Source organism: Prionailurus viverrinus, chromosome A3 (genome assembly GCF_022837055.1).
Source record: "Prionailurus viverrinus isolate Anna chromosome A3, UM_Priviv_1.0, whole genome shotgun sequence".
NCBI lineage: Eukaryota > Metazoa > Chordata > Mammalia > Carnivora > Felidae > Prionailurus > Prionailurus viverrinus.
In genome coordinates, this window is record NC_062563.1 from 79,818,200 (window position 1) to 79,843,788 (window position 25,589).

The 25,589-nt window shown below is 34.8% G+C and overlaps 1 protein-coding gene across 2 annotated transcripts in view; it reads right to left on the reverse strand.

The window, feature by feature from the left end:
* Nucleotides 1–25,589, reverse strand: part of USP34 (ubiquitin specific peptidase 34) — a 250,473-nt gene that overhangs the window by 76,239 nt on the left and 148,645 nt on the right. For both annotated transcript variants that reach the window (XM_047854424.1, XM_047854423.1), the window contains exons 28-37: nt 23,659–23,759; nt 23,038–23,247; nt 19,250–19,375; nt 18,087–18,209; nt 17,207–17,290; nt 16,633–16,719; nt 6,534–6,734; nt 3,607–3,689; nt 325–365; nt 70–194 (exon numbers count right to left, since the gene is read on the reverse strand). In XM_047854424.1, coding sequence (XP_047710380.1) covers nt 70–194; nt 325–365; nt 3,607–3,689; nt 6,534–6,734; nt 16,633–16,719; nt 17,207–17,290; nt 18,087–18,209; nt 19,250–19,375; nt 23,038–23,247; nt 23,659–23,759 — 1,181 coding nt within the window. The remainder of the gene's footprint in view (nt 1–69; nt 195–324; nt 366–3,606; nt 3,690–6,533; nt 6,735–16,632; nt 16,720–17,206; nt 17,291–18,086; nt 18,210–19,249; nt 19,376–23,037; nt 23,248–23,658; nt 23,760–25,589) is intronic.

Consider the following 25,589-nt stretch of genomic DNA (forward strand, 5'->3'; position numbering starts at 1 on the left):
TTTATTATAATGCTAATAATATCAAATAATATGAAGAGTAATAGTTCTAATCTTCAATCCTTATCTTACCTCAGGAATAAGGAGAGTCAATTTCTTTAACCAATCTTGTAAATGGTCACTATCAGCAAGGCTAGATTTCACTAATGAACAGCAATGTGCCCAACTCACCAAGAGCCACATTGAATAATGTGAAACTAAAGAGAAATTAGAAAAAAATATGACGATAAGGATTTGCACTGTAAAGAAAACACAATGTTCATTATTAAACATTATCTAGTTATGCAAATCTTTATCTATTAAAAACTACTTTTGTAGAATCCTTACCTTCATGCCTAGACCTGTGATCAGACTGAGCTTTCAAAACTCTGTAAAGTAAAAAAAAAATCCACCACCACCAATTAAATTCAGCAATAAAATAAAAATGACTCACTTTATTACCACATATCCTTTCAAGTTATACAATGTACTCCCCCAAAAGAATAAATTTTAAGAAAAATATCTATTTTTCCTATAGTCTTTATCTTTTAAAGAAACACTGGTAAAAAATTATTACAGACCACTCCATATGATTGTTCAGATTTAATGAACAATATCTGAGTGAATACAGTATTGATTGAAATAAGTGAACCCTCAGGAAATACTCAGGATTTAGTTACTAAAAAAACATATATTACAAAGAGAAAAGTTATAATGGTTTCGACTGCAAACTTCAGACTTCCAATTTTAAAAATAAAATCATACACTGACATATAATGCCCTTCCTTTAGTACTGTTAATGCCAATTTCTATCAGAAATGGTGAAAAGCAAATTATTAAAAAGTAGAGAAAACTAACTTAATTCTGTATTATTTTAGAACCATTTTTCTCCATACATTTAGTTACTTCAGTAGAAAATGTGTTACTACAATTTAAAGTATTAAAAACTTTCATTGTAACAAAACCAATAAATGGGGATTATTTGTCTTATAAATAAATAGTTTAGAAAAGAAAAAGCACTGATCTCTAGCATCCTCACTTTGTTATAATTAACAAAGTACCTTTCAAACTCTCAAAAAGAAAGTAGAAAGTACTAAGATACAACTTATATATCATATATTTGTCCGTATTTCATGTTTAGTTATTATTATATTGGCATAATCAACTTTACCAAAAGCAACCTACCCATCTTTTAAATATATAGCAGAAGAAGATTTTTGATAACACAGGCAAAATATTTGCTCTAACTGCCTTAATTAATACAAACCTACCACCATATGAACTCAAAATGGGGGCCTATGAAAAGATAACGGTGCATGAACAGGCACTGAGAAAAAACAAGGATGAGGAGCGGGGTTCACATTACAAAGACTGTAGTAAGTTAAGAATGGAACTGGTAGAATGAAAACAAGAACTGCCACAGAGAGAACCAGCTTGAATAGCAGCAGGTGGTAGCAAACCTGCATGTTTATTTTTTCTCATGTGAGGCTAACAAAGTCATGTGAACATTTCTTAATTCTCAAGAAATAAAACCAAATTAAAGCAGTTACTGAATTGCCTTGTTACCTCAATGTATTGTGGTATGTTGGAAGAGTGAGGTAGAGTGTGGGTTAGTGAGGACACAGAGGAAGAGTTAAGAATTATTTAAGTGAAGAGTATTGGTGGTTAGGGTATAAAATTTATCTGATCATACAATCAAAGGTATGTTATAGTAATCTCTTCATTTCTACACGTTGTCCATTCCTAAGTTTTATAAACAATGAGACAAGGTATCTGGTACTAAAAATACATTCTTGAGCAAGATCAGATATAGTTCATATAGAACTCGGTGTCTAGTGGAGGTAGATATTGATTAAGTAATGAATGTGAATTCAACTGAGACAGAGACCCAAAAAACAGGGTAAATTATAAAAGAAATAATCATGCTATTTATATGCAACCACTGCCTATGAAGGTGACTTTTAAAAGCATCTAAAAACAGCTATCAGCTATTAGCCATGAATAAGGTCAAGCAATTTCAAACGTGTTTACATTAGCTTTATAAATCATTTGAGTATGATGGCAAACTTCAGCCCAACATAAATACCTACACAATATTTAGAAATTAATTTCACAACTTTAACTTATGTGATTATTAAAGGCATACAGTCAGGTACCCATGTATCAGTCAGCAATTACCACAGTTGAATTTTTGCATTAAAATTTTGTACATTATTTTCAAAAAAAGAAATCTCCACTGTAGCCCAAATTAAATGGGATATCACCTGGCTAAACTATATTCATATACACGTATTTCCAGCTCTGTCCACCAAGGCCTAGAAACAAGGAGTCCTCAGTAGCAATGAGTATACCAAGAACCCATATTTTGTTCCTCCCCAACGGGAACTACAGCTTCTTAAAGAAATGGCTGATTCCAGGACTAAGGTAGAGAAATTACATGCCTTGAGGATCTTACAGTGACAGGAAAAATAAAAAAGGACTCCTTCCTTCCACCCCAAATAATAGGGATATGTCAAAATGACCCATGAACAAGCTTGAGGTGGCCAACTCAGGCATAATTTGAGTAAAGTGAATAGTAATAGTAATGAACTGTAACAAACCGAATGAAAAATAATCCATTAATTCAAACTGATATGAAGTAAAAGGAAGAAGAGAAAACTCTTCTTCAAAACAGAATGTCAATGAATAAGCATAAAAGGAATGGTTGTAAGGCAGAAAATCACTAGTTTACAAACATTTACTAATAACTGAATTAGGCAAAAATCATCTCTGCTGAAAATGAATGAAAGTTTTATGAGGAGCAGTTTCCCACAGTTATTTTTCATTAGAAAAAATCAGAAACCTTACTGTAAAGAAACCTGCAGGAAACAAAATAAACTAGTAAAAATTAATATCATTAATAATGGGACAAACTGACATCACCAGTTATGTATTGAGAAAGACACTTTACTTACAGAGTACTCCTGCTAAAAATGTATATACTCCTGCTAAAAATGTATATAATCTGAATTTAATCATGAAGAACAATCAGGAAAACCTAAATTGAAAGATGCTTTATAAAGCAACTGGCCTGCACTACTCAGAAATGTCAGTATCATGAGAGGCTAATGAAGTATCCCTGGGTAAAAGGAAATGGAAGAAATACAACCAAATGCAGTACATGATTCTAGACCGGGGGGGGGGGGGACACTATAAAGAATATTAATGGGACAATTTGAGTGTGAACTATATATTAAATAACACTATCATAACCATGTTAAACTTGCTATATTTGAGTGTTTACTCAATGTCCTGGTATCAAAGGATTATGGGTAAAGGTAAATGGTCATGATATCTGAACCTTACTCTCACAAAATTCAGGACAATATATAAATAAATATGTGCACAAAGACACACACAAACACACACACACACACACACACACACACACACACACACACAGAAAATGAACGTTTGTGATTATGCAATAAAAACTGACAAAATGTTGACAATACACAAATGAAGATGAACAGTAGAAAAGTTAGGATGCCCTAACAGTTTTTCTGCTCACTTAAATGTTTTCAACATGAAATTTTAAAACACTCCATTCTTACTACAAATACATACATAAATTATGTAAAAACTTCATACCTAGGAGCCAGATTATCATATGTATAAGTAACAGACATAAGTCGCTGAATCAAACTGGTTCCTTGGACAAGAACAAGAAATACCTTCAAAACAAAAACATTACAAAAAAATCTTTAAATATGCTAAAACACAAAAATGCATTTTTAACCCAAAACTCCAAATTTGATTTTTATCTATGACAAAGAAAATCATACAGTAAAAATATCAATATTAGAAAATCAGAATTTTGCGACCAAACTTAAGAACAGCAACTTAAAAAAAATGAAAATTTAGAAATACAGAGGCCAAACTATTTTAGTATTATTATTATTATTATTATTTTACAAAACTATTCTTTGTATTTGACCCACAAATTCTTTACATGTCACCCACATGGGTGAAAAAAATATATTACACATGTCGGTGGTTTATTGGGGTGGTGAAGGAGAATTATACATTTTTTAATTTTGAAATAAGCAAGTAAGGCCAAGCAGCAACAGAGATCTCAACCATCCTGAAACAGAGAAAAAGATGAATACAGGGCATAGATTCTAGATTAAAAATCCTGAGGATCAATATTCAGTTTGCAAACTTTCAAGCTGCATGATTCTAATAAACTACTTAATTTTTAGGTATTAGTTCTTCTATATAATGGGAATTCTATATAATGTTCTATAGAGTTCTATATAATGGTAGAAAATAATTTGCTAATTTATATAAATAAAGAATTACTGACTCCCTTCTGCAGATCGAAACCCTTCTGGGCACTTATGTTATAAGCATTGTTCCCATCCTGGAGGTTTGAATCCACTGCAGCAGATAACATAGAAAGCACTGTAACACAAGGAATACAATGTGCCACATGAGCAAAAAAAGAGAGCAGCAACTAAACCTGTCCCTGGTGAAATCAGAACAGCTTTAAGGAAAGCGGTCTAGGCTGGAATTTGAAAGTTCAACTTGAAATCTGAACGTTCTGAAAAGCTTTTTAAGGATAACAAATGAAATAATGCATGACAGTAAATTATGAAAAACTTAGTGTTCTTCCTCACTATCTATAGAATATCAAAACTGGCTAACTTTGTCTCTAGAATTAATATAACAGATTTTTGTTCCCAAATAGCTTAATACACTAAGTTCTGATTATGATAAGCCAATGGAAAAAAATATTTAGTAAGCACCTTTTCTAAACTATAGAAGTATGTACACAGAAAAAAATCATTACTATTAATGGTAGTCACCTATGACTAGGAGGATAGGTTCACCTATATATTCCGAATTATTGTCAATAAGCATGTACTTGCATATACTTTTTAAAAAACAATATTTTTAAATTCCTTATGTATGTAGTTTATATCTATACTATTTATATTTATTATTAAAATCTCAAGAGGATGGGGCGCCTGGGTGGCTCAGTCGTTTAAGTGTCTGACTTCGGCTCAGGTCATGATCTCGTGGTTCACGAGTTCGAGCCCTGCGTCGGGCTCTGTGCTGACAGCTCGGAGCCTGGAGCCTGCTTCCGATTCTGTGTCTCCCTCTCTCCCTGACCCTCCCCCCATTCATGCTCTGTCTCTCTCTGTCTCAAAAGTAAATAAACATTAAAAAAAAAAAAACACATTAAAAAAAAATCTCAAGAGGAAACCACTAATCAAGGTCAAAGCTGTGAAGTTATTTAATGAGTTAATGGAAAGGGGAGCTTTCAAATTATAACTTGGAAAGATTATTCTGGAAAAAAAATTAACTGAAACATTATAGCAATGCAAGGTTAAAGTAAGTAATTGGCGATAAGCAATACTGGAAAACACATTTAGATTACACTGTAGTCTCCATAGTCTATTTTAATTGTATTAGCTGTAAATGATTTGGAATACTAACAAAATCATCTGGCCCCTTTAATCTCCAAAATTCCAAAAGGGAAATATGCTTCAGGTTTCAATTTTCACCAGTAGTTTCCAACCTATGTTCACTACAGAACCTATTTCTCTAATCAGAAACAACTCACAATTCTAGAGTTTTTTGGGGCAGCTATGAGGTAAGATGCTGTTCTCAAAAGGTTACAAATGAGGAAGAGAGCTCACTAAAAACCTGTCTTCATCTGTCCCCATTTCCTAATTCAGGGATGGAACAATTCGAACGGCAAATATTTGATCACATGAACAAAAGAATCCACAGCCAGAAAGAATTCTAATTATACTTGTGGATGTCATCCTGGTTATGGTGCCATTTTCATTCAGCTCTAAATATACCATTCTATCAACTTGCTTTGTGATGTCAGGGCTGGTACATCATAAACTAAATTCCTCTTTTGCCAGCTGGTTTCTATGAGGTTCCATTAACCTGGGACACTAGAGAGATTACTTCCTTGCTTGTTCTGTCAGCACTGAAACATAAGTATTTAACCCATTTGATTTCAGAAGCAGTAGCAGAACCCCTTCCTCAGAGGCCTAAACTGCAGGCCAACAAGATCCTTATAACCTCCTCATTTCTGATAACCCCAAACCTTTTCCATATGCTTCTCAAACCCTAGAGGTGGTGAATGGTTACTCCTTTGAGTTACCTCAACATTTTCCTTTTATATATTTAGTCCTCCAATACATACACGTAAAAACAATTATTTACTTTAAATCACCTCTGTTCAAACACCTAGTGGGGCTTATTTCCCTAAATGGACCCTGACAAATTTAGTATATAAATTACTGTGTAAATGACTAACTAACTAACTACAGTTGGAGTACAGCAGAATGACATTCATTCCTGAAATTTGGATAATAAACTGAAAAACATTACTATTTCATAATTACTACTAAATTTAAAATGAAGGTATCACTTCAGCAGTTACATTATATTGTAGTAGTCTGGGATCATATTCCTTATGCATTAGCGTATTCTTAACTTTATAAAACACAAATAGAATTCATTACTATAATCTAATGGGAACTTCTGTACTTTACCTCTGTTAATCTTGGTATATGAAGACCCTTGGCATGATCACCAGCAGCCTTTCTTGATTTACCAGGCCAAGTTCTTTTCCTATGGCTTTCTGCTATACCAGACCAGGCAAAGACATCGTGATAAGCTAAATCCAAATCAGATGGATCTATTGCAAACTGGCATATTAACTTCAGCAAGCAAGCAAGACAGTCTAGCTGCCACTGTGGAAAAGAAGAAAATGTCATTTCCCTATTTTGGTTAATTTAATATGGCCACTATATAACCTGAAATTGAAAGCTAGAAAATAAAATTAAGAGATGAAGTACTGTTGTTTTTCCATGCAAATGACATATACTCCAATATTCTGGAGCCAAAGCAATTCCCCAAAATTGTAAAAAATAACAGAAGATTTTGCACTTTACATAAGGAGATTTAAAATAAAAATATTTTTGGTAAAATATTTCATATGAAAATTAATTTCTGATTTAAAGTTCTACTTTAGAATTTTAAAAACACCTCCTGTGAGTAAATTAGTATCATTTATGTGCAAGATGAAAGTTTCAGAGTGCTCACATCAACAGTTATTTTCCATTCTTCCTAATCCAACTTCCAAATTGTATAGCTATACCAATATTCCAGGTAATGCAGCAATACTACATTAGATTTTCAAGAAAGTTATCAAGAAATTTCAGTAAGAATAGTCTTTTTAACAAATGATCCTAGAAAACTGAATAGTCATACTGAAAAAAGTAAATGAAACAAACCCTCAACTTCACTCTACATATAAAAAAATTAACTCAGGGGCGCCTGGGTGGCGCAGTCGGTTAAGCGTCCGACTTCAGCCAGGTCACGATCTCGCGGTCCGGGAGTTCGAGCCCCGTGTCAGGCTCTGGGCTGATGGCTCAGAGCCTGGAGCCTGTTTCTGATTCTGTGTCTCCCTCTCTCTCTGCCCCTCCCCCATTCATGCTCTGTCTCTCTCTGTCCCAAAAATAAATAAACGTTGAAAAAAAAAATTAAAAAAAAAAATTAACTCAAAATGCATCACAGAAATAAATGCAAATAGTACTTATAGTAGAAAAAAAAAGGGGAACATACTTGCGGTCTTGGAGCAGAGATTTCTAAATAAGATATCAATTTTGTTAAAATTAAAAACCTCTCTGCTTAAAAGACACTGTCAAAATAAAGAAAAAAGCAAGCCACAGATTGAATACAAATATTCCCATACATACATGTAGTGGAAAAACTTGTCCAAATTAATTAAGGAAAAAAAAAAAAAGTCTTACAACTCTTTGCTAAGGTGGAAAGGAAAAGGAAAAGGAAAGGAAGAACAACAACAAAAAAGTCCACGATATGAACAGACACTTCATGAAAGGAAAAAAAAAAATCATGGTCTTAAAAAGTATGAAAGTTAAGAGATTCAGTGAAAGAAGTACTAATGAAGGAAATTTATAAACACTTACATTAAAAGAAAAAGATCTCAAATCAAGAATCTAACTTTCCAACTTAAGAACTAGAAAAACTAAACGCAAAGCTAGAATAAGGAAATAATACACAGCAGAGGTAAATAAAACAATAGAAAGACGATAACAAAAAAAATCAATGTAAATAAAAGTTTATTCTTTGAAAAAAGGAAAACCTTTAGCTAGAACTAAAAAAAGAGTGAAATTTGTAAAATCAGACATAAAAGTGGGAATTTTTCTACCAATTCTACAGAAAGAAAGGACTGTAAGAGTATTATAGATAATTGTAAGCCAAAAAGCCAATAACCTACATGAAATGGACAAATTCCTAGAAACGCAAAACCTGCCAAGACTCAATCTTGAAGAAAGAGAAAATCTGAATAGATATATAACTAGTAATGAGATTGAATCAGTATATAAAAATCTCCCAATAAAGAAAGCCTTAGACCTGATAACTTCATTAGTAAATTCTACTAAACATTTAAAGATGAATACCAATCCTTCTCAAATTCTCTAAGAACAGAGCATTCCCAACCCACTCTATGAAGCCAGCACAAGGCTGGTATCAATGAAAGAAAAAGTCACTACAAAAAAAATTACAGACCAAGATCCCTGAGGATTAATGATGCAAAAATTCTTGAAAAAACGTTAGCAAACAGAATTTAGCAACACAATAAAAGGATTGTACATGACCAAGTAGGATCTGTTCTTGGAATGCAAGGATGGCTCAACATACAAGAATCAATCAATACTCCACAACAAAATGAAGAAAAAAGACCACCTGATCATTTCAATTGATTACATGCAGAAAAAGCACATGAAGTAATTCAACACTCTTTCATGATAAAAACACTCAACAAAATAGAAAGAGGGTAAGCACTGGACTCCTGAACTCAGCTCAGGTCATGATTCCAGGGCCATGGGACTGATGGCTATCTCGGGCTCCAAGCTGAGAATGGAGTCTGCTTAAGACTCTCTCTTTCTCAGCCCCACCCTCCACCACTGCTCACGCAGTGAGCAGGCAAAAACTCTAAAATTGAAAAGAGAAAGAAAGAAAGAAAGAAAGAAAGAAAGAAAGAAAGAAAGAAAGAAAAGAGAGGAAGGAAGAGAGGAAGGAAGGAAGGAAAACAAACTACCTGAGCATAAATAAAAGCCACATATGAAAAACCCACAGTGAAAATCATATTAAATTGTGAAAGACTAAAAGCTTCTCCACTAAGATGAGGAATACCGGCTTTTCTCACTTCTATTCAGTATAGTAGGGGAAGTTTTGGCCTGAACACTCAGGCAAGAAAAGAAACAAAAGGCATCTAAGTTAGAAAGGAAAATTATCCATTTGTAGAGGATATATAGAAAACCTTAAAGATGCCAAAGAATAGCTCTTAAGATAAATGAATTCAGCAAAGTACAGGATACAAAGCCAACACACAAAATTCACTTCCATAGGTGAACAATGAGCAATATGAAAAGGAAATTACAAAAATAATTCAATTCACAATAGCATCAAAAGAATAAAATACTTAGGAATTAACCAAGAATATGAAAGTCTTCTACAATGAAAATTATAAAACAATGCTGAAAAAAATTAAAAACAATACATGAAAACACATCACATGTCCATGGATTGGAAGACTTATTATTACTCAAAACAATTTGTAACAAAATATGACATTTTTTGCAGAGGAAAAAAAAAAAAAAACAACCCACGCTAAAATTCAAAGGGAATCTCACGGGACTCCAATGCCAATACAATCTTAAAAGAAAAGAACAAAACTAGAGGACTGACACTTCCTGATTTCAAAACTTACTACAGACCTACCGTAATCAACATGATGCGGTATTGGCATCAGACACATATGCAAATTAATGGAAAAGGGGCACCTGGGTGGCTCAGTTGGTTAAGTGCCCAACTCTTGATTACAGCTCAGGTCATGATCTCCCAGTTCCGGAGTTCAAGCCCCACTTGGGATTCTGTCTCCTCTTTCTGCACCTCCCCCTCTTGTTCTCTATCTCTCTCTCAAAAGAAATAAAAATAAACTTGAAAAAAAAGATTAATGGAAAGGAATAAAGCACCTAGAAATAAACCTTCACATTTATGGTCAAATGATTTTTAACAAGGGTGCCAAGACGATCCAATGGGAGAAATGACAGTATTTTCAAAAAACAGTGCTGAGAAACCGTGGATATCCACATGCAAAAGAATAAAGTTGGACCCTTACACACTAAAACACCATATACAAAAATTAACTCAAAATAAATCAAGGCCCTATGAACTTCAAGCTGTATTACAAAGCTTGAATCATCAAGACAGTATGGTACTGGCACAAACACAGACACTCAGATCAATGGAACAGAATAGAGAACCCAGAAATGGACCCACAAACATATGGCCAACTGATCTTTGACAAAGCAGGAAAGAATATCCAGTGGAATAAACACAGTCTCTTCAGCAAGTGGTGTTGGGAAAACTGGACAGTGACACGCAGAAGAATGAACCTGGACCACTTTCTTACACCATACACAAAAATAAACTCACAGTGGATGAAAGACCTAAATGTAAGACAGGAAGCCATCAAAATCCTCGAGGAGAAAGCAGGCAAAAACCTCTTTGATCTTGGCTGCAGCAACTTCCTACTCAATACCTCTCCAGAGGCAAGGGAAACAAAAGCATAAATGAACTATCGGGACCTCATTAAATAAAAAGCTTCCCCACAGTGAAGGAAACAATCAGCAAAAGAAAAAGGCAACTGACAGAATGGGAAAAGATACTTGCAAACGACATATCAGATAAAGGGTTGGTATCCAAAATCTATAAAGAACTTACCAAATTCAACACCAAAAACACAAATAATCCAGTGAAGAAATGGGCAAAAGACATGAATAGACACTTCTCCAAAGAAGACATCCACATGGCCAACTGACACATGAAAAAATGCTCAACATCACTCATCATCAGAGAAATACAAATCAAAACCACAATGAGATACCACCTCCCACCTGTCAGAAAGGCTAACATTAACAACTCAGGCAACAATAGATGTTGGTGAAGATGCGGAGAAAGAGGATCTTTTTTGCACTGCTGGTGGGAATGCAAACTGGTGCAGCCACTCTGGAAAACAGTATGGAGGTTCCTCAAAAAATTAAAAATAGAATTACCCTATGACCTAGCAATTGCACTACTAGGCATTTATCCAAGGGATACAGGGATGCTGTTTCGAAGGGACACATGCACCCCAATGTTTATAGCAGCACTAGCAACAATAGCCAAAGTATGGAAAGAAATGTCCATCAATGGATGAATGGATAAAGAAGAGGTGGTGTATGTGTGTGTGTGTGTGTGTATATATATATATATATACACACACACATATATATCATAAAGATATGAAATCTTAAAGAATGCAATCATAAAGAATGAAATCTTGCCATTTGCAACTACGTGGATGGAACTGGAGGGTAATATGCTAAGCGAAATCAGTCAGAGAAAGACAAGTATCATATGACTTCACTCATATGAGGACTTTAAGACACAGAACAGATGAACACAAGGGAAGGTAAACAGAAATAATATAAAAACAGGGAGGGGGACAAAATACAAGAGACTCTTAAATATGGAGAACAGAGGGTTACTGGAGGGGTTGTGGGAGGGAGGATGGGCTAAATGGGTAAAGGGCATTAAGGAATCTACTCCTGAAATTACTGTTGCACTATATGCTAACTTGGATGTAAATTAAAAAAATAAAATTAAAATAAACAAATTAGTTAAAAATAAATAAATAAATAAATAAATAAATAAATAAATAAATAAATAAAGGCCCTAAATATAAAAGCTAAAACAATAAAACTGTTACAAGAAAAAGTAGGATAGAAGCTTGATGACAAAGGATTTGGACACATGATTTCTTGGATAGGACAGGTAACAAAAGAAAAAACAGACACACTAGACTTCATTAAAATTAAAAGATTTCATGCACAAGGCTATCCACAGAGTAAAATGGTAACCCACAAATGGGAGAAAACATCTGCAAACTATATAAAGGTTTAATATTCACAATATATAAAGAACTTCTAAAACTCAACAAAAACCCAACAACCTGATTCAAAAACGAGCACAAGAGTTGAAAAGACAGTTCTCTCAATGGCCAAAGAACATAAGAAAAGATGCTCAACTTCACTGTTTATTAAGAAATGCAAATTAAAACGAGATAGCACTCAACGCCCATTAGGATGGTTGATATCAAAAAACCAGGAAATAAAAGTGTTGGCAAATATGTACAGAAACTTGTGCACTACTGGCAGAGATGTAAAATGGTTTAACTGCTGTGGGAAACGACATGGTGGTTCCTCAAAAAATCTAAAAACATAATTACCATATGACCCAGCAATTCTACTCTTGAAGAAATGAAAGCAGGGTCTCAAAGATATTTATACACCTATATTCATAGCAGCATTATTCACAATAGGTAAAATATGGAAGCAACCCATGAATGCATGGATATACAAAATGTAGCATATGCATACGATGGAATATTATGTATGAAGCCTTAAAAAGGAAGGAAATTCTCCAATAGACTACAACAAGGATGATGCTGGAGGACATTTTGCTAAATGAAATAAGCTAGTCACAGAAAGACAAATACCACATGATTCCACTTACAGGAGGTACTCAAAGTCAAAGTACAATGGTGGTTTGTCATGGGTTGGGGAGAGGGGACAATGGGGAGTCACTGTTTAATAGGTATAGTTTTAATTTTACAAGGTGAAAATAGTAATGGGGTTAGATGATGGTGATGATTCCACAACAAGGTGAAGGTATGTAACACCAGTGAACTACACACTTAAAAATGGTTAATTAAGATAGTAAACCTTAAGTGTATTTTACCAAAATTAAAAAGGGCAAAGCACCATGAGGTAACACTACATACCCAGTAGAATAGCTCAAATTAAAAAGACTGACCACACCAACTGTTGAAGATATGAAGCAACTGGAACTCCCGTAAGTCGCATGGTACAACTGCTTTGGAAAACACCTTGGCAGTTTCTTACAAAGTTAATCTTACATTTACCATATTATTCAGCAATTTCTTTTCTTGGTATTTACCCACAAGAAACAAAAACATATGTACACAAAAAGATTTGTATATGAACATCTGTCAACTTTATTCATAATAGCCCCAAACCAGAAACTCAAATGTCCATCAAGAGGTGAATGGATAAGGAATAGTATACCTATAAAAGGATATACTACTCATCAATAAAAACTAACAACCAACCAATACATGCAACATTTATCAGGCTCAAAATACATGTTGACTGAAAGACACCAGTTACAAAGAATACATATTGGTGTTCCATTTACATGGAATTCTATTAAATGCAAATGTAATCTTTTAACAACAAAAAGCAGATCAGTAGTTGCTTAGGGCTGGATGGTTGGAAGAAGGGAGGAACTGATGGTAAAAAAGCAGGACGGAACTTCTGGTGTAATAGAAATATTCTATATTTTGTTTGTGTTGGTGGATTACACAATTATATACATTTTCCAAAACTTAAAGTTTTTTTTTTTTGTTTTTGTTTTTTTTTTTAAAGTAAATTCATTACCAGAGCACCTGGATGGCTCAGTCGGTTAAAGCGTCCATCTTCGGCTCAGGTCATGATCTCACGGTTCGTGGGTTCTAGCCCCGCATCAGGCTCTGTGCTGACAGCTCAGAGCCTGGAGCCTGCTTTCAATTCTGTGTCGCCCTTTCTCTCTGCCCCTCCCCCACTCATGCTGTCTGTCTCTCCCTCTCTCTAAAATAAACATTTAAAAAATAAGTTCATTATGTACTGAGTATACCTCAACTCCATATCACCTACAAAAATTAACTTAAAATTTTTTGATCAAAGACCTAAATGTTTAAAAACTAAAACTATAAAATTCTTTATCTTGACAGAGAAAAAGAAAGAGAGCATGCACAAGCGTGTGAGAGGAGAAAGAGAATCCCAGGCAGGCTCCCACCTAACACAGGGCTCCATCTCACAAACCCTGAGATCACAAACCCTAAACAAAGGGCTCCATCTCACAAACGCAGGGCTCCATCTCACAAACCCTGATCCAAAACCAAGAGTTGGACGCTTAGTGGACTGAGCCACCCATGCACCCCCAAAACTGTAATTCTTTTTTTTAATGTATTTTTTTAAATGTTTGTTTATTTTTGAGAGCTATTGAGTGGGGGAGGAGCAGAGAGGAGGGAGACAGAAGATCCAAAGCAGGCTCTGCAGTGACAGCACATAGCCCAATGTGGGGCAGGAATTCACAAACCATGAAATCATGACCTAAAGTCAGACAATTGACTGAGCCACCCAGGCACCCCAAAACTATGAAATTCTTAAAAGAAAACAGAGTCATCAATATCTGTGACTTTGGATAATATACTACTTCCAAGAATGAACCTTGGGGGTGCCTGGGTGGCTCAGTCGTTTAAGTGTCTAACTCTTGACTCTGGCTCAGGTCATGAACTCTTGGGGTGAGTTCCAGCCCTGTGTGAGGCTCTGGACTAAGTGCAGAGCCTGCTTGGGATTGTTTCTCTCTCAGCCCCTGCCTCCACTGGTGCTTTCTCTCCCTCTCAAAATAAATAAACTTAAAAAAAAAAAAAATGAATGAACCTTAAAACATTATGCTTAAGTGAAAAAAGCCAGTCACAAAGGACCATGTACATATTGTATGGCTCCATTTATATGAAATGTCCATAATAGGCAAATCCATAGAAAGTAGAATTAGATTAGTGTTTTCCCAGGGCTGAAATGTTTGGGGGGAAAATGAGGAATGATTGCTAATGAATATGGTATAGGGTGTTTCCTTCTGAGGGGATCAAACTGTTCTGGCATTAGTGGTAATGTTTGCACAAGTCTGTAAATATACTAAAATATCACTGCTTTTTAAAAGGCTGAATTTCATTATATGTGAATTCTATCTCAAAAATTTTTAATTTAAAAGTATACCTCAACTATACCTCAATTAAAAGGAAAAAAAACTAAGAAACAAGAATGACTGAATTTGTAAGTATTCTATAATATGTGAAGAGAGATGCATTATAAATAGGGGTGTAAACTGGCTTGCAAACTGTGTCTCAGGCATGCTTAGTAGCATCTCAGGCATTGCCAGGCTACAATGTGTCATATTTGGTAGTTAACTAATGATTATCTTGTTAGTAATACTTCATAAAAATATCTACAATTTCAAAAGAAACAGAGAAAAAACCTTTAGCTTATGACTGATTTCCTGTAAGCCTTATTCCAAACTAAACTTAGAGCAAGTCTGCAAACAAAATTCCTATATATGACACATAACTACTGTTAACACATTTAAAATCTCCCACTTTGCCAAAGAACTAAAAAGCACATTAGAATTCTAAGAGAATTAATGGGGTAGTAGACATGACTAATAAAACGCAAGAGATGTTATAAGTCACAGAACTATAATAATTAATAACGAATAGAGGTATCTATTCTAAAAGGAAAATATCATAGTAAAATATATTTAAAAATAGAAAAATAAGTACTGAAACCAGTGGTAAGAATAACAACTTGGTACATAATGATAGGTTTTCTAAATCTATTTTCTTTTACTAACTTGGCATTAAATTAAGAACACTTGACTCCTAGGTTCTAAGGTAATTCTAAACCACAGTACTAAAAAGTTAGTATTTGAATGGAATGTTTGATAATGCTACTCTTTGTTGGAAGTCAGGAAAGGGAGCATCCTTTCCATTTAGTTCAAAGCCAGATTCTGCAGTTTGGTATAGCAGTATCAATTTTTTAATATTCCACAATTTTATTTTCTTAATACTATATAGAATAGTGCTTCTTCACGTTAATAGTTTATTTAAAAAAAAGACAAACTTCCTTTTTGTTAAGTGCAAATGATTTTGTGAAATACTTTTTAAAAAATCTGTAGGGGCACCTGGGTGGCTCAGTCGGTTGAGCATCCGACTTCGGCTCACGCCATGACCTCGCAGTTTCTGAGTTCGGGCCCCGCATCAGGCTCTGTGCTGACAAGTGCAGAGCCTGGAGCCTGCTTCAGATTCTGTGTCTCCCCCTCTCTCTGCCCCTCCCATGCTCACACTCTGTGTCTCTCTGTCTCTTGATAATAAATAAATATTAAAAAAAAAAATCTGTAGCCATATTCAATATCTGTAAAATCTTCTCAGGGCTTACTCTCAATTCCTGCACCTAATTCATTTCAGACCAGTCACAAATGGTCTAAAGACACTTATTTGAGTAGCACTACTATAAAGGAAGAAATACTCAAAACAAAATGAAACACTGAAAAAGGATGTTTTCCAAAATTTGAAGACATATAAACCAATTCTTTTAAAAGCATCCAAACATTAAGACTGTATAAATACTAATATGTAATTTATTTACCTAAAGGAAAAAGAATTACAAATTACCCATAATGCAGAGTCATGAATTTTGGCACTTAAATTTTAACAGGTGTCATGGAGAATTCTTACGAATAATTTTTATCACATACCGTATTTTTCAAAACTTAGTTTTACTACACTCTATAATCTTCCTTACTACAACAAAGCATGCGGCAAAAGATATACTTGCTAACAAAAAATGGAAGTGCTTAAAATAGGACACTATTAACTGGTTAAAAACTGGTTTCACTTACCACAGTCCAGGATTCCTGCTCTTTAGGCTCCAGAATTCCAGAATTAAAAATTTCCAATAACTGTTGAAGCCCTCCAGCAGCAACAAACTGTAAGCAATTGTGAGAGTACCGGTAAGAGAGATGCACATACAAAATGTCTTGAAGACCTGCTTTTGATTCAGTAACTGGATGTGTGTGTATTTATGTATACGTGTGTGTAAAATATGCATCTTTAATCTAGGAAATTACTCTGATTTAAATAACCAAAATAACTTCTATGTAAAGTGATAACAAACCTTATTTTCAAGAAATTTTTAAAACAAGATTCTTGCAAAAATCCATAAACGTATCTTTAAATTCCACTGACAATTTAACTATAGACACTGAAGTGTCCTAACAAAGTATTCCAATAAAGGAAGAAAATAAGTGTACCAAGGCATTAAATAATCTCACCTTATTACTGTGATTTACAGTAATACATGATTTTTAAACCATCCTTTATTTTACTAAATTTAAAAGTATTAATTATGATACCTACTTTTGGAAAATTAGGGATAATTTTTATCAATACACTATTTAACACATATGATCAAACCTTGCAACTCCAGGAATTTTTACTATTTTCCACTTGATCCTCACTTGAATCATCTGAATCTGGATAAAGATCACTGTAACTTCCCTGTGGGAACAGCAAAAAATAAAAATAAAAAAATAAAATAAAATAATGGTAAGAGGGGTGCCTGGGTGGCTCAGTCAGTAAATCATCTGGCTCTTGATTTCAACTCAGGTCATGATCTCACGGTTCGCAAGTCTGAGCCTCGCATCAGGCTCTGCACTGACAGTGCGGAGGCTGCTTGGGATTCTGTCTCTCTCCTTCTCTCTCTCTGACCCTCCCACACTGTAAGTAAATAAATAAACTTCAAAAAAAATGTTTAAAAAAAAATGAGAGAAGGTGGCAGGAGAAAAAAATTATTCCAGAATTAAAAGATAATAGGGGCGTCTGGGCAGCTCAGTTAAGCTACTGACTCTTGATTTCGGCTTAGGTCATGATCACATGGCCGTGAGATCAAGCCCTGCTTCAGGCTCCATGCTGAAGATGGAGGCTGCTTAGAATTCTCTCTCTCCCCTCCCTCCCTCTCTCTCAAAAAAATAAAAACAGAAACAAAAAACCCACCACATTCTTGGAACACCATGGTGGCTCAGTCAGTTGAGCATCTGACTTGATTATCACTCAGGTCATGATCCCAGGGTTGTGGGATAGAGCCAACTATCAGGCTCGGCACTGAGCCTGAAGCTTGCTTAAGATTCTTTCTCTCTTGCTCTCTCGCTCTCCCTCTCCCCCACTCACATGATCGCTTGCTCTCAAATAAACAAACAAAAATAAATAAATAAAAAATAAAAGAATATAACACATTCTGGAATTTGGCTCCAGAGAAAATACAAGTATTTGACCGTAAGAATGGAAATGCAATTACCGTTGACTCTCTCCTTATCCTCCTGTTAGGTTTTCCCAGTGCTTCAATAATTTCCAGGGCATATAATAGCTTGTGTGCACTCTTAATTTTGAGAAGTTCTTTCCAATTAAGTCCATCATTACTCTTAAATTAAGAAAGGAAAAACATAGGTTTTCTCAAGCCAACTTACTAAGGGATCTCTCCCCATTAAAAAAAATTTAAAGAAATGAACACTATATAAGAACTCAAATATTACGTATACCTTGAAATATGTTCAAACCTATGAAGACCAGCTGTATTAACTAGTATTCATGGTATGCTTAAAACACCAATTTTTCATTAAATTTTATTAAAATTAATATGCAAACAGCAGCACAGGAAAAAAAACAACTCTATCTTATTAACTTTTAAAACAGATGAGGCAATGCAACATCTTCCCAATGAAAAAACCTATGCAGCCTGGCTGAATGCAACAACTTTTAAAGATACAGAAGCAGTAAAGTCTATTATTTAATACTTATAAAAAGTTACACCTGCACATTTAGAAGTCATATGCAAATACATAAACCTTAAAATACTGTTATTTTCTACTCACAATTTATGAAATGATATTCACACAATGTGCATCTCTGATAATATTATTAGACCTACTCTGAGTCATCAACTAACATTTCTCAGGCTTACCTTGTTCACATCTAAATCATTTGAGATACATGACCTTCTGAAATCACATGGCCAAGTCCCAAGTCATGGAAAACCATTAGCGAACAACATTAGGACACTGTTTTTTCATTCATCGTGTACATGTTCTATTGCTATCTCCACCTAACCCTTTATTATATAGCTTTGAAAGAATAATCTAATTCTTTACAAAGATATCTAACACTTACACTTGTGAGGTCATGCCCCAATAGGAATATTTAAAACATATAGCAGTATGAAACACTAATAAAAGGCAAATTATGTTTTTTAAATATAATTTCAGAAAACATCCTTGCCTTGCATTAGGCCCACATTATTAAGTCTAACAAGTAAATGAACATTAAAATGAACTGTCACTTTTTATCCATTAAATGGGCAAAATTTTACTAAGGATACAGGTCAACAAGCAATCTTACACACTGCCAGGAGGAATATAAAATGGTACCATCCTCTAGGAGAGCAAAAAGATGTTATGGGTTTACCTGTTCGTCTGAGATATTCTGGAATGCCATCAACATATTAGGACATGTAGGAAGAAGCATCAGTAGCTCCCATACACGCCTAGAGAGATTTTCTGCATGGAGATGAAGTTCTTCACATCTTAAGCTCTACACAAATAAGAATAACTTCTTATCAAGACAGATCACTAAAAAAATAAACCTAAATTTAAGTTTAACTTTTTTGCATAAAATCCTTGATTATCAAATTTGGTAACATTTTTTAGTCTTCCTTTACTTTTTAATTTTTTGAATGTTTATTTTTAAGACAGACAGAGAGAGAGAGACAAGAGTGTGAGCAGTGGATGGGCAGAGGGAAGGAGACACAGAATTAGAAGCAGGCTCCAGGCTGTCAGCACAGAGTCTGACACGGGGCTTGAACTCACATACTGTGAGATCATGACGTGAGCCAAAGTTGGACACTTTAACCTACTGAGCCACCCAGGCGACCCTAGTCTTACTCTAAAAGTAAGAAATAAGCCATTTGTTCCATAGTAAACAATTTTAATTTTTTAAATGTTCATTTTTGAGACGAAGGGAGAAAGAGGGTGAGTGGGGGAAAGGCAGAGAGAGGAGGAGACACAGAATGCGAGGTAGGCTCTAGGCTCTGAGCTGTCAGCACAGAGTCCCACGCAGGGCTTGAACCCACGAACTGTAAGATCATGACCTGAGCTGGAGTTGCACACTTTAACTGACTGAGCCACCCAGGCATCCCAACAATTTGTTTTTTAATTATTACTTATAAACAATAAATATATTTATTCAATAAATTGATTATGTCAAAGTAGTAGTTTTTAAACTTGTTATTGGATGCTTTTTGGAAAAAAAAAAGTGACCTGTAAATCTTGATACTTTAATTTAGGAAACTTTTCAAATAGAAGTGAAAACATCTGTCTTACAAAGCCATTCAAGTAAATTTCAAGAACATTATCAGGTCACTATTCTAACTACGACAAAGTCTTGGTGAATTAAATCCTTGACCTTACACATTTGTTAAAAGAGTACATCTTTTTTATTTTGCTAATCCATATCTTATTTTCCAGTCTCACATAAGCAGAGATTAAGAGGAAAGCAAACAATTTTTTAAAAGCTACTTTTTTCCATTATCATTTGTTAAATTTGAACTCTGTAAGATGCTGAGATAATAGTAACCTGAAAAAGGTTTCAGAAAATATATAAGAAATAGGCAAGTTTCCTTTTTTTAAAAAACCCCAAGAAGTAAATAAACAGCTAAAGCTAAAATTTACAATTTTGGAATTTTCCAGGGTATGAATTTGTGTATTATTCTATTACTACTGCTGTCATAATGACTTTTTGCTAGGATACAATGGATGCCAAAGGAATCTTCTGTATATCTATAAAAAGTTTAGTTCTTTCTGTATAATGATATAAAGCTAGCATATCTGAAAACAAGGAAATCTTAAGAGTCTCAAAGTATTCTTTGCTTTTCACAACCATAATGAAGAGAAGCAACCCAAAGTAACATTTTTAGTTCAGTTGGAGAATGGCACTGAAAATTCTTCAGTAACATAAATTCATTCCTTTGTAAACACCAAGTTTAAAAGACAGAAAAGTAAGGCTGTACTCTGTGCAAAGAAACAATTTGAAGGAAAAAAAAATCCCAGGTGCAAATGTATGTGCTAGGTTATGATTAAAAAGCCCCACAACATGGGTCATTCACAGCAAAGATCCTCTGTTTTTATTTTTGTAACCTTCCACAAGACCAAACCAGTTTTGGGAAAACAAAGGAACCCCACATCAACAATGGTATACTTGCCACAAAGTTCAAAAAAAGACCTGCTCAAAACTGAATTCTTCCTCTCCAGTTCAGGCCTCATCAGGACTATTACAATGGCCTATTCACTGGGCCTCCTACCTCCAAGTCTTTGTTTTCTCTAATACATCCATCACACTAACACCTACACTTTGTTTCTAATACCCCATAAAAGATTTCATTTTGTTGCTTTAAAATGTTCCACGATAATGGCAAAGCATTTTACACAGAAGAAAAATCTCATATGGCCCTTTGTGGTACAGGTTCCAATCTCCTTTTCATTTTTTTAATTACACTATATTCACACTCCCAGTATTTCAAACATGCCATTCACTTTTTCTCTGAATCTATAATGCTTCTCTTTGCTCTTAGCAGCAGGACCCAATTTGAAAGACTCTCCTTTTGCAAAATCTTCCCCAAATTTTTGTTCCCTATGTTCCCACATCTGTATAGCAACCCCCAAGAAAACGGAATTCTTCTAATTATCCTTCTCTCTTTTAAACTGCCCATACAGTGCTGACATGAAGTAAAAGGTCATTAAGTATTTGTGGTATAAAATACAAAAGGTAAAAAAAAAAAAAATGGAGGCTCATAGGGATCTGTTACTAATTATTCTGCTTGAACAAAAGAATTTCTTAGGAATTTAAAAACTTGCCACCACAAGAAACCCCAAGCTATGAGGAACATAGGGCTCCACAGCAGTTACCAATGCATCCACAATCAAATATATTTTGGAAACAGGGAAAAAAGTCACTTAACATTCTTGGGAAAGAAACAATAAGCACTATTTTATATGGCACTCAATCTCAAAATAATAATTCACTGCATGAGACACATGAATGAATATCATCTTAGGATAAGTCCATTTAAAGGCATTAAAATATACATATATATCAGCAGACTAATACTGAATCCTTTAGGTGATCTCACTCTTTTTACATACCATCTTCATAGTGATCACCCACACCTTACTTCTTCAGACCAAACCCCTTCTCTGAGCTCCAAACACAATTATATATGATTCCTTGACATTACCACTTAATGTCCCAGGAGCATCCATTCTTCATCTCAAATGGAATCTATCCAGTTGCTCAAGACAGAAACCTGGATGCCATGTCCTGTTTTCCTTCTTCCTGAACATGAGCCCATCTCCACTCCTAATCCAATCCACAACCAAATTATGTTGTTCTGACCTGCAGTCCACTTAATTTGTCCACTCCCTTCATTCTATTCCAGGGCACCGTCAGGGCTTTCTTGAACTAATGCATTAGGTTCCTTATTACTTTTTCTACTTTTACCAAACAAACCTATTACCTTAAAAACCAAAATCAGAATGTGTGCTCCTTCCCTCTGCTTAAAACGTCTTACTGCTGATCACCTTACAAAGTGAAAAGGAGTAAAATAAAAACACGTTGCATGGCCAGACTGGTTCTATTCACCTTTCCTATCTTATTCCTCTCATTCCTCTCTCCCACTAGCCTCCACATTCTACTCATTATTAGCACTCCAACAATTCCTATACCTGCCTGATTCCTTATATGAAGGGCTTCAGGAATCAGATTACTGTATGCAGGCGATCCCTCAATTGTCTTCATTTAGGTGGCTCCTTTTCATCCTTCTAGCTCAGGTTACATATGGTTTCCTTCAGAGAAACCTTCCCTGACCAAATAATATATATGAGTTTCTGCCTATCCCTACTCCCTAATAACGTTAGTTTTAGTAGCCATCTGTGTCTAAATTTTAGCTGTTAGTTTACCTAAAACTATCTGCTAGGCATATCAATTATTTATCTTCCCCACTAGACCGAATGAAGGCTGAAACTGCCTATTTTGATCCTTGTAAAACAATACTTAAAACACACTAGTTTTGGATATTAGGCCGTTAAATACCTAATGAATAAATAAATGGACTCATAGGTTTTATTGCACTTACAAGTACAATATTTTCCACTCAACAGAAAGACAAACAATATACTGTAAAAATAAAATGATATAGTCACCTCAGTATCTTCCACTGCCACTTTTCCTGAGGGTGGTTTAAATGATGCAAGCATCTCTAATAAATCAAAAAGAGTAGTTAAATGAGGTTCTTGTAAAAGCAAAAGCATAGGAATGTTGTCCTTCTGAGGGGGTGGTAGGCAAGATGCAGGCAGCTGAACACCTTCCCCTTTCCGTTCTCTTCTTGGTGCACCCAAAGATACAAATACCATCTATAAAAATAAGAGCAAAAGGGAAAAGTATAATATTAAGTATAAAATTAAAGTATTATGTATAAAATAACTTCACAAAACCCCCCACAAAACTTCACACACAATTAAAACAAAAGCAATAATTGTTTTTGAAGGATACCTTCAACTATTCAACTGTTGACTTTAATAGTCAATACACATCATTAAAACTTGGGCACCTGGGTGGTTCAGTCAGTTAAGAGTCTGACTTTGGCTCAGCTCATGATCTCACACTTTGTGAGTTTGAGCCCCACATCAGACTCTCTGCTGTCAGTGCAGAGCCTGCCTCAGATCCTCTGCCCCCTTACTCTCTGCCTCTCCCCTGCTCACACATGCACACCGCCCCCCCCCCAAATAAATAAACATTAAAAGTCAAACCACATTTGTGTGTACCTGCATATCCTTAAAACCAAGCTCATGAAGTGCTTTTTCATCATAATCTGTTGTTAACTCATGTCCAGATGAAATCATCCTGACGGGTCCCATAAGGCCTCCTTCAAAACAGCAGAAAACATTAAATGAACATTTTTATAAAAACTTATTTGCTGACATGAATACATGGTTACAGTATGTGAGCCTCGGTCCTAAAGAGCCTCATTTCACTAAATTAATCCCTTACTCTGCTTTATCTTTCTTTAAATACTTAACGAGCATCTGACATTATGTATCTTTCTCTCCTCCAAAAAAAAAATCCCAGTTCCATAAAGGCAGACATTTTATTACATTCAGAGATGTATTCCCAGTACTAGAACATAACAGGCATTCAAATTTTATTGTTTAATCCATGAACTTTTTTTAAAAAAGGAAATGCTTGACAGAGTAGGAAATTAAGCAAAATGATGAAATATCAGAGGAATGATTTAAACTTAAGTATTGTTCAATTTTATAAACTTCATGTAGAAAAATTCCATTGGATGGACACTACACAGCTCAAGAATGAGTGAGGTAGGCCTACTGCTTTCCATAATGATGCAATTCTTCACCAAAACTGTGTTACTATAATTCCTTAAATGTTTAAAGGCTAGTACCAAAACTCATCTACTACCCTTTTTGGTTTTCCTCTCAGAACTTCTGATATTGCTGAGTGTATTCACAGTTTATTATTCAGAATAATTTCATCAAATTTAAAATAAAAATTCCATTAAGATTTCAGATAGAATACATTAAGACATAAATTAACTTGGTATCTCTATTATGTGTACAGAAACATGCTAGGCATACCCACTTAGTCAAGTGTTCATTTATATATCTCAATAAAAACTCTACATTCAACTTCTGATACTTTGGCAGGTTTTTATTAAATGTCTTTTCTACCTTACTGAGATAATACAATCTATGATTATTTATATTTTTTACAATATTGAGATAAAAAAATCCTTAGTTGTGATGGAATGCTAAGATAATATATAGCTGGTTTGGTTCCCAGTGTGTCAGATACTCTAAGCGCACATAACTTTGTTCCAAAAAGAATTAAGGTGGCTAGTACTTGATTTAGGCTCTTGAATTCTATTTGGTATGAGACAGGCCTACACTTACTATACGTTAACTTTTGATTATAATGGTTTGAATTGGCTTTTATAATTAACGGAGGTTTCCATCTTTTACCAGTTTCTTAAAAAAATATTTATTTTTTTACATTTATTTTTGAGGGGGATGCAGGAGGGGCGGGGGGGGGGGGGGGGACAGAGACTCAGCAGCAGGCTCCATACTGTCAGTGCAGACCCCGATGTGGGACTCGAACTCACAAACCATAAGATCATAACCTGAACCAAAAGGAAAAGTGGGATGCTTAACTGACTGAGCCATCAGGTGCTCCTCTTTTACCACTTTTGAAAGCGTCTTTTTTAACTTAAGAACTGCTTAGTCCTTAAGAGTTCTGGAAAGAGTTACCAACTTAAAAATTTTAAGTCTTAATTCAAAAAATGTTTCTAACCAATAAAAAGCAACAAAAAATCTGAAAAAACCCTCTTATGATGGTATATTAAATATATATACTTTTTATCCTTTGAAACTCCAATAAATTGAATTTTAAAATTTTTACTAATTATTGGACAGGGGGGAAAAAGGGAAGAGATAATATCAACCAAGTTTGCAAGTTGAAAAACAAATGAAGTGGTAACTAGCAAGACCCCAAAAAGATAAATGTCAAACCAGAGATAGGCTTATAACCTGTCATTTGATTTATACTGGTTTAACACAGAAATAAGATCAACACCTGACAAAGACTAGGAAAGCGGGGAGGGGAAAACAGAGAGGGAGAAGGAGGGAGAGAAAGAGAAAAAGAAAAAGAGAGGGGAAGAAGAAAAGGAAAAGAAAATCAAGTC